The 14,996-nt window shown below is 44.3% G+C and overlaps 1 protein-coding gene across 1 annotated transcript; it reads right to left on the bottom strand.

The window, feature by feature from the left end:
• Positions 1-435: 435 nt before the first annotated feature.
• On the bottom strand, positions 436-14,684 carry LOC129856988 (hemicentin-1-like). Its single transcript, XM_055924825.1, has 17 exons — positions 14,468-14,684; positions 13,779-14,078; positions 12,760-13,041; positions 12,229-12,504; positions 11,815-12,090; positions 10,552-10,803; positions 10,171-10,446; positions 9,673-9,924; positions 9,236-9,511; positions 8,523-8,774; positions 8,127-8,402; positions 7,629-7,880; positions 7,191-7,466; positions 6,477-6,728; positions 2,031-2,309; positions 1,535-1,792; positions 436-1,145 (listed from the first exon to the last, which is right to left on the bottom strand). The coding sequence occupies exons 1-17, from the start codon at positions 14,520-14,522 to the stop codon at positions 1,066-1,068; spliced, it is 4,170 nt and encodes a 1,389-aa protein (XP_055780800.1). The 5' UTR covers positions 14,523-14,684; the 3' UTR covers positions 436-1,065.
• Between the last annotated feature and the right edge of the window lie 312 nt (positions 14,685-14,996).

A 14,996-nucleotide genomic window follows, 5' to 3' on the forward strand; every position in this document is an offset into this window, starting at 1 on the left:
TAACGTCGAGTCATGCGTCCTCCGAAACATGACCCGCCAGTCCGCACTTCTTAACTGCTTAACAAGGAAGCCAGCTGCACCAATGTCTCGGGGGAAACACCGTTCACCTGACAACCAAGTTCAGACTGCAGGCACCCGGCCCGCCACAAGGAGTTGCTAGAGCGCGACGAGCCAAGTAAAGCCCCCCCCCCCCCCCCCCCCCCCTCCGGCAAAACCCTCCCCTAACCCAGTCGACGTTGGGACAATTGTGCGCCGCCCTATGGGACTCCCAATCACGGCCAGTTATGATACTGCCCGGGATCAAAAGTGTGTCTGTGGTGAAGCCTCTAGCGCCTGCGATGCAGTGACTTAGACCGCTGCGCCACTCAGGAGGCCCAAGATCCACATTTCCTCACAGCAATTCTGCCGATAAAGAAATCAACCAAGATTGCACCATTCAGTAGGACAGGTGTGAAAAGACAACACTTTATTTAAGACAATAATTACTGAAGAGGAAATATAAACATAAGACAAGAGCACAAGCCTTCCTCTCCTCCGAGAATTTACAAGCTTATGCAAAAACAAGCCATATTTTACATAAACACCAGTTAACTGTACTATCAATTGAAATGTTTACCTTTAAGGTATTTACAAGTTAAATACACCTGAATTTGTACTTAAATAACAGAGTTTACATACATGATCAAACACAGAACAACACAGAAAGGGACTTAGTGAATGGACTCCAGGGCAACAGTCAGTCACAAGGGCAGTGAATATCTAAGAACTTGTAGAAACAGAACTGCTGCTGCTGAGCAGTGGATGTTTGCCCCTTCAATTACCTTGTTGAAGACCAGTTTTTAAAAAGAATATCAGTTTATAGAGATGATTGACATAAAAACACACAAAACCCAGCCCTATAGTGGCAAGATGGGGCAATTACAATATCAACAAAACCACTTATTTCTATCCAGTCCTTTTTCAGATCAGTGAGGGGAGTCAGTGAGGGTAGATGGAAGGGAGTGATTGGCTCCCAGCCAGCAGACAGACATGCAGTGTGCTTACTGTGGTGGTCTCAGTGGTTGCTCAGAGGCAGAGAGAGAGGGCTAGCAGGGCCGTCAGCATCAGACCAACTCTGGACAGGAATGGAGGGGCGGGCGAGTGGCCTGGGGGAGAAAGAAGAAAGGGAGATAAGGGGAACAAAGAGATTGGGAGAGGGGGGGACAAAGATAATGGGAGAGGAAGGGGACGAAGATAATGGGAGAGGAGGGGGACGAAAAATGGGAGAGGAGGGGACGAAAAATGGGAGAGGAGGGGGACAAAGCGAATGAGTGAGTACGTTTTTTGAAAAACTGTATTTGTTTTTATTCCTGTCTGTACCCCCCAGTTCAGAAAATTTCTGTATTGCATTTCCATGATGTATGAAAATTATCCCTGCACAAGCACGTACGAAAACTAGAACCAAATTAAAACCAACATAATAAAAACAACTTTGTGACATTTAATTACTCAGTACGTCCCACCTAGGTCTTACTGCAATAGCCCACCCACTTACCAGTGACATCCAGACTAATGGTCTTGGACATTGAGATGTTGGTCACAGGGTTCTTGGCCACACAAGTGTAGTCCCCTGCATTCTCCAAGGAGGCGATAACAGCCATCAAAGGACCAGTCCCTAGCACTGATTGGTTGTTGAATATCCACCCGTACTCGCTGGTTGGCCGGGAGTCGGCAGAGCACTTCAGCGTGACTGTGATTACTGAGCCAATCACCACTGAGACTGGGCCAGAGACGTTCACACTCAGAGGGCCATCTACGGAGAGAGAGGGGGGGTCATAATAGGGAAATGTCTAAAAAGGATACTTGGGACATCCAACTCTTACATCAACCCATAGATGTTGAAATTTAAAACAGTTAATGTCAGGGTTTAGGCTAGGGACATTCCAAGTATCCCAGATAGCACTAACCATCATACCAGTGGTGGGTTTCTGACTGTTTCTACATTATATAAACATGCTTATTTTAAATATGACTAAAACACCAGTACTTACAGTTCACCAGTAGCTGGTATTTAGGGCTGGTGTGTGGACCAAAGAGGTTGGTGGCAACGCACTGATAGTTTCCATCGTTAGACACCTTGACTGGACTGAAGTGCAGAGAGTTGTTAGAGATGGTGATGTCAGAGTTCAAGGTGTTGTTCAGGACCAGAGACCGGTTGTCCTTCATCCAGTAGATGGTGTCATAACGCCCGGTGACATCACAGGTCAGGGTTAGGTTGTCAGATGATATTGGTATTTTGTTTCGTTTCACCATCACTGACTTTATAGCCTCTGTGAGGACAGAGGAAGTGTATTGCTTTATGTACAGTATCAAGATTTGTCATTTGATCAAATGTTTAGTTCCAGCGATGCAATAGTTGGATACATAAAACAAATATATATATATATATATGTGTGTGTGTGTGTAAACTCAGCAAAAAAAGAAACGTCCCTTTTTCAGGACCCTGTCTTACAAAGATAAATAACTTCACATATCTTCATTGTAAAGGGTTTAAACACTGTTTCCCATGCTTGTTCAATGAACCATGAACAATTAAAGAATATGCACCTGTGGAACGGTCATTAAGACACTAACAGCTCACAGACAGTAGGCAATTAAGGTCACAGTTGTGAAAACTTAGGACACTAAAGAGGCCTTTCTACTGACTCTGAAAAACACCAAGGAAAGATGCCCAGGGTCCCTGCTCATCTGCGTGAACGTGCCTTAGGCATGCTGCAAGGAGGCATGAGGACTACAGATGTGGCCAGGGCAATACATTGCAATGTCTGTACTGTGAGACGCCTAAGACAGCGCTACAGGGAGACAGGACGGACAGCTGATCAACCTCGCAGTGGCAGAGCACGTGTAACAACACCAGCACAGGGTCGGTACATCCGAACATCACAGGTACAGGATGGCAACAACAACTGCCCGAGTTACACCAGGAAAGCACAATCCCTCCATCAGTGCTCAGACTGTCCACAATAGGCTGAGAGAGGCTGGACTGAGGGCTTGTAGGCCTGTTGTAAGGCAGGTCCTCACCAGACATTATCGGCAACAATGTCGCCTATGGCCACAAATCCACCGTCGCTGGACCAGACAGGACTGGCAAAAAGTGCTCTTCACTGATGAGTAGCGGTTTTGTCTCACTAAGGGTACTGTTCGGATTTCGCGTTTATCTTCAAAGGAATGAGCATTACACCAAGGCCTGTACTCTGGAGCGGGAGATATAGGCCATTCATCGATCGATTTGGAGGTGGAGGGTCCGTCAAGGTCTGGGGCGGTGTGTCACAGCATCATCGGACTGAGCTTGTTGTCATTGCAGCCAATCTCAATGCTGTGCGTTATAGGGAAGACATCCTCATCATGTGGTACCCTTCCTACAGCCTCATCCTGACATGACCCTCCAGCATGACAATGCCACCAGCCATACTGCTCGTTCTGTGCGTGATTTCCTGCAAGACAGGAATGTCAGTGTTCTGCCATGGCCAGCAAAGTGCCCGGATCTCAATCCCATTGAGCATGTCTGGGACCTGTTGGATCGGAGAGTGAGGGCTAGGGCGATTCCCCCCAGAAATGTCCTAGAACTTGCAAGTGTCTTGGTGGAAGAGTGGGGTAACATCTCACAGCAAGAACTGGCAAATCTGGTGCAGTCCATGAGGAAGAGATGCACTGCAGTACTTAATGCAGCTGGTGGCCACACCAGATACTGACTGTTACTTTTGACCCCCCTTTTGTTCAGGGTAACATTATTTAATTTCTGTTAGTCACATGTCTGTGGAACTTGTTCAGTTTATGTCTCAGTTGTTGAATCTTGTTATGTTCATACAAATATTTACACATGTTAATTAAGTTTGCTGAAAATTAACGCAGTTGACAGTGAGAGGACGTTTCTATTTTTGCTGAGTTTATATATATATAAAACAAATGGTTGTACGATCTGATGGATTGTAAAATACTGTTTTATATTACTGTTTTATATATTTCCTGTTTTATATCATAATATCCTCTTAGTATGAGTTTTTATATCTTTAGAGATTAAAAGTAGTGTTGGGTTCAAACTCTGTGTATGAGAAGAGTTTAATTATTTAGTGGACTGCAGTGTACAGTAGGAATGTATACTCCCAAGGCCTCTCCTGACTGATGAGAAGTCCTGTGATATGCACGGAGGAGCACACATAAATCCTGACTGATGATATGCACGGAGGAGCACAGATAAATCCTGACTGATGATATGCACGGAGGAGCACAGATAAATCCTGGCTGATGATATGTGCACGGAGGAGCACAGACAAATCCTGACTGATGATATGCACGGAGGAGCACAGATAAATCCTGGCTGATGATATGCACGGAGGAGCACAGATAAATCCTGACTGATGATATGCACGGAGGAGCACAGATAAATCCTGGCTGATGATATGCACGGAGGAGCACAGATAAATCCTGGCTGATGATATGCACGGAGGAGCACAGATAAATCCTGGCGGATGATATGCACGGAGGAGCACAGATAAATCCTGGCTGATGATATGCACGGAGGAGCACAGATAAATCCTGGCTGATGATATGCACGGAGGAGCACAGATAAATCCTGGCTGATGATATGCACAGAGGAGCACAGATAAATCCTGACTGATGATATGCACGGAGGAGCACAGATAAATCCTGGCTGATGGAAAAGCACATCTTTGTGGAAGGAGGGGGTGAGAGCTCAAGGTATAAGTGAACACTGCACTGTACTGAATTGATGTACACTGCTCAAAAAAATAAAGGGAACACTTAAACAACACAATGTAACTCCAAGTCAATCACACTTCTGTGAAATCAAACTGTCCACTTAGGAAGCAACACTGATTGACAATAAATTTCACATGCTGTTGTGCAAATGGAATAGACAAAAGGTGGAAATTATAGGCAATTAGCAAGACACCCCCAAAAACGGAATGGTTCTGCAGGTGGTGACCACAGACCACTTCTCAGTTCCTATGCTTCCTGGCTGATGTTTTGGTCACTTTTGAATGCTGGCAGTGCTTTCACTCTAGTGGTAGCATGAGACGGAGTCTACAACCCACACAAGTGGCTCAGGTAGTGCAGTTCATCCAAGATGGCACATCAATGCGAGCTGTGGCAAAAAGGTTTGCTGTGTCTGTCAGCGTAGTGTCCAGAGCATGGAGGCGCTACCAGGAGACAGGCCAGTACATCAGGAGACGTGGAGGAGGCCGTAGGAGGGCGACAACCCAGCAGCAGTACCGCTACCTCCGCCTTAGTGCAAGGAGGTGCACTGCCAGAGCCCTGCAAAATGACCTCCAGCAGGCCACAAATGTGCATGAGTCAGCATATGGTTTCACAAGGGGTATGAGGATCTCATCTCGGTACCTAATGGCAGTCAGGCTACCTCTGGCGAGCACATGGAGGGCTGTGCGGCCCCACAAAGAAATGCCACCCCACACCATGACTGACCCACCGCCAAACCGGTCATACTGGAGGATGTTGCAGGCAGCAGAACGTTCTCCACGGCGTCTCCAGACTCTGTCACGTCTGTCACATGTGCTCATGTGCTCAGTGTGAACCTGCTTTCATCTGTGAAGACCAAAGGGCGCCAGTGGCGAATTTGCCAATCTTGGTGTTCTCTGGCAAATGCCAAACGTCCTGCACGGTGTTGGGCTGTAAGCACAACCCCCATCTGTGGACGTCGGGCCCTCATACCACCCTCATGGAGTCTGTTTCTGACCGTTTGAGCAGACACATGCACATTTGTGGCCTGCTGGAGGTCATTTTGCAGGGCTCTGGCAGTGCACCTCCTTGCACTAAGGCGGAGGTAGCGGTACTGCTGCTGGGTTGTTGCCCTCCTACGGCCTCCTCCACGTCTCCTGATGTACTGGCCTGTCTCCTGGTAGCGCCTCCATGCTCTGGACACTACGCTGACAGACACAGCAAACCTTTTTGCCACAGCTCGCATTGATGTGCCATCTTGGATGAACTGCACTACCTGAGCCACTTGTGTGGGTTGTAGACTCCGTCTCATGCTACCACTAGAGTGAAAGCACTGCCAGCATTCAAAAGTGACCAAAACATCAGCCAGGAAGCATAGGAACTGAGAAGTGGTCTGTGGTCACCACCTGCAGAACCATTCCGTTTTTGGGGGTGTCTTGCTAATTGCCTATAATTTCCACCTTTTGTCTATTCCATTTGCACAACAGCATGTGAAATTTATTGTCAATCAGTGTTGCTTCCTAAGTGGACAGTTTGATTTCACAGAAGTGTGATTGACTTGGAGTTACATTGTGTTGTTTAAGTGTTCCCTTTATTTTTTTGAGCAGTGTATTTTGCTGTACATCTTCACTGAGTAAAGATTTGAAATGTTTGGGCTCTTTTGTATAATAAGTATGTTTATTGTAATTCTTATCAGATTGTAAATGAACACAACAAAGCAAAGAATCTGAAGTCTAGCTTACCAATGACGGTGAGCATCTTGGAAGCAGTGCTGTTCCTGCCATTGATGTTGTTGAAGGCCACACAGGTGTACTCCCCATGACTGGCTAAGGTCAGTGGGCCAGTCTCGTACACTGAGCCAGTTGCTACCTGGGAGCCGTTGAAGAACCAGCTGAACTGGCTGGGAGGCTGAGAGGAGGCCAAGCAGTTTAAGGTCAAGTTGTGTCCTGTTTCTCCTATTGCTGGTCCCGTTATAACAGGCATCTCTGGTCCATCTATAATACAAAAGACAGTCAGCTAGACCCAACTTCTGACTGTCACTCAATAGAGGTTATTGGCCAGAAGGTCAAGGGTCATCAAAATATTTGAATGATGTTAAAGGTGGGATCTAAACATTTACATTGACTTTACTACAATATTTATTAAGGAAGTTCTCAAAGATTCCACCTTAAGCCGTGGGGTTAAAGTTGAACTTTATAGGACTTGTTAACTACGCTCTTGGAAAAAAAAGGTGCTATCTAGAACCAAAAAAGGGTTCTTTGGCTGTCCCCACAGAATAACCCTTTGAAAAAACCCTTTTGGTTCCAGTTAGAATCGTTTTGGCTTCCATGTTGCACCCTTTCCACAGAGGGTTATACATGGAACCAAAAAGAGTTCTACCTGGAACCAAAAAGGGTTCTCTTATAGGGGCAGCAGCAAAACCATTTTGGAACCCATTTTTCTAAGGGTGTACTCACAGTTCACGATCAGTCTATAGTTTGGGCTGGTCATGTTACTAAGGGGGTTGGAAGCAGAACACTGATAGTCTCCGTTGTCAGAATGCTGGACAGAGTTGAAGGTCAGTGTTTTGTTGTCCATAGAGAAGTCTGTTCTGTTGTCAGCATACAGAGGCCAGCCGTTCCTCATCCAGTGAATGGAGTAAACCGTTCCAGCTGTGTCGCAGGTCAGAGAGAATCTCTCATTCAGTATTGGCTGGGCTCCAATGACTTTCACCACGGTCATGGTCACAGGTGCTGTGGAAAGTAGGTCAAATGGTTTTTCAGCACTTTATATCTCAACTTCCATCTAATTATACTGTAGGTTCAACAGCACATATACTGTCTAAAACCAAATGAACACAAACAAAGTAAAGGAAGTTTTAGTCCCTTGATTTTAAGTAGCAGTTACTGACTCACCAATGACGGTGAGCATCTTGGAGACAGTGCTGTTTCTGACAGTGACGTTGTTAAAGGCCACACAGGTATATTCCTCACGACTGGCTAAGGTCAGTGGGCCAGTCTCGTACACTGAGCCAGCCGCCACCTGGGAGCCGTTGAAGAACCAGCTGAACTGGCTGGGAGGCTGAGAGGAGGCTGAGCAGTTGAAGGTCACGATGTATCCTGTCATCGCTATATCCGGACTCATGATAACAAGTCTCTCTGGACCATCTGGGAAACACAAAATAATGAAGATAGAAGTATTATATTAGCTATTGGAACTGCCATTAGTGCATTGGCTTGGTCTGACCCCAGCAATACCCAACCATCCCCTTGACTTTATTATATTGGTGTCAGAAGTGGCATCCAAACTTACCCCAACTCCATTACTATGAATTCCATCTTGCGCTCATTATAGGTCAAATGTAGAATTTAATTTGCAGATAAGTTTGGTTTTGGGCAATAATAACTACTCACAGTTGACGATCAGTCTATAGTTTGGGCTGGTCATGTTGCTGAGGGGGTTGGAGGCAGAACACTGATAGTCTCCGTTGTCAGAATGCTGGATGGAGTTGAATGTCAGTGTATTGTTGTTCATAGAGAAGTCTGTTCTGTTGTCAGCATACAGAGGCCAGCCGTTCTTCATCCAGTGAATGGAGTAAATGGTTCCAGTGGTCTCACAGGTCAGAGTAAACATGTAGTCTGCTACTGGCTGGGCACCCATGACTTTCACCATGGCCATGGTTACTGGGACTGTGAAGAAAACATCAGTGTCACAATAATATTGACTACATTCACAATCACTGTATGTATGTTGGAAGGCCTATATCTACATGTACAAGTTAAACAGTTTGGATGTCTCTTCTGTCTTACCAATGATGGTGAGCATCTTGGAGACAGTGCTGTTTCTGCCAGTGACGTTGTTGAAGGCCACACAGGTGTATTCCCCATGACTGGCTAAGGTCAGTGGGCCAGTCTCGTACACTGAGCCAGTCGCCACCTGGGAGCCGTTGAAGAACCAGCTGAACTGGCTGGGAGGCTGAGAGGAGGCCAAGCAGTTTAAGGTCAAGTTGTGTCCTGTTTCTCCTATTGCTGGTCCCGTTATAACAGGCATCTCTGGTCCATCTATAATACAAAAGACAGTCAGCTAGACCCAACTTCTGACTGTCACTCAATAGAGGTTATTGGCAAGAAGGTCAAGGGTCATCAAAATATTTGAATGATGTTAGAGGTGGGATCTAAACATTTACATTGACTTTACTACAATATTTATTAAGGAAGTTCTCAAAGATTCCACCTTAAGCCGTGGGGTTAAAGTTGAACTTTATAGCACTTGTTAGCACCTTTTTTTCCAAGAGCGTAGTTATCTAGAACCAAAAAAGGGTTCTTTGGCTGTCCCCACAGAATAACCCTTTGAAAAAACCCTTTTGGTTCCAGGTAGAACTGTTTTGGCTTCCATGTTGCACCCTTTCCACAGAGGGTTATACATGGAACCAAAAAGAGTTCTACCTGGAACCAAAAAGGGTTCTCTTATGGGGAAAGCAGCAAACCCATTTTAGAACCCATTTTTCTAAGAGTGTACTCACAGTTGACGATCAGTCTATAGTTTGGGCTGGTCATGTTGCTAAGGGGGTTGGAAGCAGAACACTGATAGTCTCCGTTGTCAGAATGCTGGATGAATTTGAATGTCAGTGTATTGTTGTTCATAGAGAAGTCTGTTCTGTTGTCAGCATACAGAGGCCAGCCGTTCCTCATCCAGTGAATGGAGTAAACCGTTCCAGCTGTGTCGCAGGTCAGAGAGAATCTCTCATTCAGTATTGGCTGGGCTCCAATGACTTTCACCACGGTCATGGTCACAGGTGCTGTGGAAAGTAGGTCAAATGGTTTTTCAGCACTTTTATCTCAACTTCCATTTTATTATTCTGTAGGTTCAACAGCACATATACTGTCTAAAACCAAATTAACACAAACAAAGTAAAAGAAGTTTTAGTCCCTTGATTTTAAGTAGCAGTTACTGACTCACAAATGACGGTGAGCATCTTGGAGACAGTGCTGTTTCTGACAGTGATGTTGTTGAAGGCCACACAGGTGTATTCCCCATGACTGGCTAAGGTCAGTGGGCCAGTCTTGTATACTGAGCCAGTCGCCACCTGGGAGCCATTGAAGAACCAGCTGAAGTGGCTGGGAGGCTGAGAGGAGGCTGAGCAGTTGAAGGTCACAATGTATCCTGTCATTGCTATATCCGGACTCATGATAACAGGTCTCTCTGGACCATCTGGAAACACAAGGTAATGAAGATATTGATAGAGATTAGCTATTGGAACTGCCATTAGTGCATTGGCTTGGTCTGACCCCAGCAATACCCAACCATCCCCTTGGCTTTATTACATTGGTGTCAGAAGTGGCATCAAAACTTACCCCAACTCCATTACTATGAATTCCATCTAGCCTTCATTACAGGTCAAAATTAGAATTAAATGGCAGATATCAAGTTTGGTTTTGTGCCATAATAACTACTCACAGTTCACGATCAGTCTATAGTTTGGGCTGGTCATGTTACTAAGGGGGTTGGAAGCAGAACACTGATAGTCTCCGTTGTCAGAATGCTGGACAGAGTTGAAGGTCAGTGTTTTGTTGTCCATAGAGAAGTCTGTTCTGTTATCAGCTAACAGAGGCCAGCCGTTCCTCATCCAATGAATGGAGTAAATTGTTCCAGTGGTCTCACAGGTCAGAGAGAATGTCTGGTTCAGTATTGGCTGGGATCCCATGGCTTTCACCATGGTCATAGTGACTGGATCTGTGAAGAAAACGTTAGAGTATCACAAGATATTGACTTCAACCACTGTATGTTGAATGGCCTATATCTACAAGTTAAACAGTTTAGATGTCTCTTCCGTCTTACCAACAACAGTGAGCATCTTGGAGACAGTTCTGTTTCTGCCAGTGACGCTGTTGAAGGCCACACAGGTGTATTCCCCATGACTGGCTAAGGTCAGTGGGCCAGTCTCATACACTGAGTCAGTCTCCACCTGTGAGCCATTGAAGAACCAGCTGAACTGGCTGGGAGGCTGAGAGGAGGCTGAGCAGTTGAAGGTCACGATGTGTCCTGTCATTGCTATATCCGGACTAGTTACAGCAGGTCTCTCTGGTCCAACTATTAATAAACACAAGACAGTATGGTTAATCTTATGGTTTTACTATTTTGACAAAGTTTAGTAAATAAGTAGTCTTCCACAATCCTTGGCTTGTGCAAGTCGGAACAGCTGTTAGGAGCAGGAGCCTTCAGTATCTCCTGTTTCTTTAGCGTGTTGCAGCTTGATTTACAAGTACATCCCCTGGACAGGTCGCTAGTCAATCACAGGCCTTTACCCCCAAACTATATCCTTAATGCTGAGCGCCAAGTAAAGACATATTGGATCCTATTTTTACAGTCACTGGTATGACTCATCCAGGGATCAAGCTCCTAGTGGTGGAAAAAGTACCCAATTGTCATACTTGAGTTAAAGTAAAGATACCTTCATAAAACATGACTCAAGTAAAAGTGAAAGTCAGCCAGTAAAAAACGACTTGAGTAAAGGTCTAAAAGTATTTGGTTTGAAATCTACTTAAGTATCAAAGTAAATGTAATTCCTAAAATATACTTAAGTATCAAAAGTTAAAGTTAAAGTATAAATCATTTCAATTTCCTTATATTAAACAAATTTGACTGCATCATTTTCTTGTTTTAAAATTTTACGGATAGCCAGGGGAACACTCAAACACCATATACAAATCAAGCATTTGTGTTTAGTGAGTCCGCCTAATCAGAGGCAGTAGGGATGACCAGGCATGTTCTCTTGATAAGTGCATTAATTGGACCATTTTTCTGTCCTGCTAAGCATTCAGAATGTAACAAGTACTCTTGGGGTCAGGGAAAATGTAAGGAGTAAAAAGTACATCATTTTATTTAGGAATGTAATGGAGTAAAGGTTGTCCAAAATATAAATAGTAAAGTAAAGTACAGATACCCCCAAAAACTACTTAAGTAGTACTTTAAAGTATTTTACTTAAGGACTTTACACCACTTCAAGCTCCCAACCTTCTAATCTCAGGGTGGACACTCTTAACTACAAGGCCATTGAATTGGTTTTATCAGACAAAGACTACCAGCTCTTGTAATACTCACAGTTCACCACAAGCTTGTATGTCATGCTGGTCAGGTTGCTAACATCATTAAAGGCCTCACAGAGATAATCTCCATTGTCAGAAAACTGGATTGGGTTGATAACCATTGTGTTGTTGTCCGTAGAGAAGAATGTTCTGTTGTTTAGGGAGATGAGCTGGCCGTTCATCAGCCAGTGAATGTAGTCTACAGGTCCAGTCACCTCACACCGCAGAGTGAAGGACTGATCCAGTATCGGTAGATTCCCATCACGGTTCAACGACACCGCTGATATCGGCTCTATGGTAAAAAGAAGAGGAGAACTTCACTCGATTGGTGGTAAAAAATACCATGATATAACATTGTATTCATAACCATCAATAATCAAATATTCACTACCAACTATATGACATTTCGTAACGATGAATGTTGCCTTACCCACAATCTTTATCATTGTGCTCATGGTGGCGTATCGGAGTGTGACATTGTTGTAGGCTAAGCAGGTGTAACTTCCTGTCTGGTTCTCTCTGGTGTTCTGCAGGCTGAGCTTCGGGCTTTGCTCATTGAGGAACGTCCCATTAAACCTCCACTTGAAGGACTCAGCGGGTTTGGACTGAGCGGAGCAGGACAGAGTGATGACAGAGCCCGTCTTGTAGGCTGTATGTCCTATGGTCATCTCAGGAACTACCATCATGGTGAGGTTACTTGGGCCATCTATGGGAGGAACAAATAACAATGAAGTGTTGGGTAAACATTACCTAGAATATGTTTCTGTCCTGCTCTACTGAATACAGTCTACTAATGATCTCTCCAAATAATGACCTGGATCATGTGATCACAGAGGAATGGTTTGAGATGAAAATAGGCATATTACATCATTACATGGAATGCTGGATGTCAATGACAAGGTACAATCCATGTCTGTTGTGTATGATTAATGTACAGTATACTGCATACTCTGATACTCACATCTAACATTGAGGCCAATGGGCTGGCTGGTGCCATCGCTGATTCCATTGATGACCTCACATCTGAAAGGCCCTTCATCGTATCGTGTCACACTGACTATGGTAAGAGTGTTGTACCCAACACCAAGCCAAACTCTGTCACTGGCTGTGACCTCTGAGCTGCCATTCAGCCAGCGGTAGGAGAGGGAGGTGCCAGAGGAGACAGAGCAGGTGAAAATTGCAGTGTCGTTTAATTCCACTAGATCAGTGGCATTGGCCCTTAGAGTCACGTTTGAAATGGGCTCTGTGGGTGAGAGAGTAGATGGCAGTCAAGATAAGATGGATGTGTCTCAAGAAAGTTTTTTTTGTGTCTTACTGAATTACAACCATATAGTTGATATTGCTTTCACACTGTAAAACTTGTTTTGGAAATCAATCTAAATATGCTATTTTGTTTACTTATCATGGAGACTAAGTTTCAGGATTGAGCCTTGTAGAGCCCTTAGTCTCTTTGCACACACATAAAAAGTATTGTGTATGTCTTGAAAAGAACAGTTTGCTCTGTGATCTGTTCAGGTTCATTCTTTTCAAAGGTATTATTTTGGCCAACTTCGCTATAGGTTCAGAAAACATTGACACATTTAAGTGTTAGCTTTCCATGTCAGGAAAATGACTTTTATTATTGTGACAGAGATGAATCACTGATAGATAATGTATGCCCATCAGTGGAGGCTGGTGAGGGGAGGACGGCTCATAATAATGTCTGGAATGGAGTAAATGGAATGGTATCAAAACATGGTTTTCATGTGTTTGATACCATTCAATTCACTCCATTACACTCAATTCCAGCCATTATTATTAGCTGTCCTTCCCTCAACAGCCTCCTCTGATGTGCAAGTATGTTTGCATGTGAACCTGCTTGCAATAAAGTATGTGAATGGGTAAGTAAGTGTGCGGGTGAGCATGTGTGCGCATAAGTGACGATGTGTGCCAGTGAGTGAGAGTCTACAATCATAGAAAGATAAACAGACAGTTCCTTACCCTGGACAGACAAAGTCACCACAGCTGTCAGGGCTGGCTCCATTCCCTGCACGGTATATCGTCCTGAGTCGTTGAGTTGGAGAGAGCTTATGGACAGCTCTGAGGAGGAGCTGTTGAATGAGACTCTGCCTCGATAACTTGTACTCACACTAATGCCACCGGGATAGAAAAGTACGATGACTGTAGTTTCATATGACCAGGTCCCTATGTTGATGTGGCTTTGAGGAACTAGGTTCAGTGTGACATTACTGCCCACAGCTAAGGGGTTCATAGAGGGAACCACCACCTGGCCAGAGACACCTAGAAGAGGATGGATTGATGAGTTTAGTTCATGTTTTGAGATATTATTAATCAGTACAAATGTCTTTAAAGTTCTTTAAAATATTTTAATTGAGATTAATCAAATCTTTAGACTATGGCAATTTAACAGAAATACAAGCTTTTGTTTAAATTATTGCCTTCAAGTTGAACACACAATTTACAACATGACCTACTATCTATTTCTAATGTCTACTCTAGACATTGTTGTCAATGGCAGATAAATAGAAATCTCCACCTTTCTGACTTGATACTGTTTGACTGATGTGCATCAACCAAACAGAGACATTTGAACAACCTGTTACTTATTTAATCAAGTGTTTGTACCATAAAGCACAAATAGGCATCAATGTATTTCCAGAACACTTTACCTGTAGTGAAGTTGAGCAGCACCAGGATGAGAACCCACACCAGAGGATACTCCATAGTTCTGCCACTTATCAACACCACGGATCAGAAGTGAACGGGACACTTTCCTATTAAACAAATGACTGTCCAGACTTCTTGGTAAATCCGAAAATGTCGATACTGCTCAGTCACAGTCTCCTCTCAATCAGCAAATATTTATTCAGGATCATGTAATGTTGATGGAGTCAGGTGATGCAAATGTACCTATCCACCCTACCTGTAGCCAGAACACACTCACACACACCTACCCAACTACCCACGCCCTGTTTTGCCCACACACATTTTTCCCACTGTGTTTTCTGTTGACACACAGGGGTGTTTTCAAGTTGATTATGGTTTACTGTAAATCTGATCAACTCTGTCTGTACTATACGGATCCTGGGAGAAGGCTGGATGGTACATGGCCAATGAGGCCGGGGATAGGTTCTCTGACCCTGTCGAAACTCATGATCTATCAACAGTGGCTAAGGCAAAGTGGGCTCATAAGACACT

The sequence above is a fragment of the Salvelinus fontinalis genome, chromosome 6 (genome assembly GCF_029448725.1).
Source record: "Salvelinus fontinalis isolate EN_2023a chromosome 6, ASM2944872v1, whole genome shotgun sequence".
Lineage (NCBI taxonomy): Eukaryota > Metazoa > Chordata > Actinopteri > Salmoniformes > Salmonidae > Salvelinus > Salvelinus fontinalis.

Coding starts and splice junctions, on each gene's coding strand:
- LOC129856988 (XM_055924825.1), bottom strand. CDS start 14,522: ATGGAGTATCCTCTGGTGTGGGTTCTCATCCTGGTGCTGCTCAACTTC. Junction 10,447..10,551: donor CAAGATGCTCACTGTTGTTG/GTAAGACGGAAG, acceptor TTTTCTTCACAG/ATCCAGTCACTATGACCATG. Junction 2,310..6,476: donor CAAGATGCTCACCGTCATTG/GTAAGCTAGACT, acceptor CTGTCCTCACAG/AGGCTATAAAGTCAGTGATG.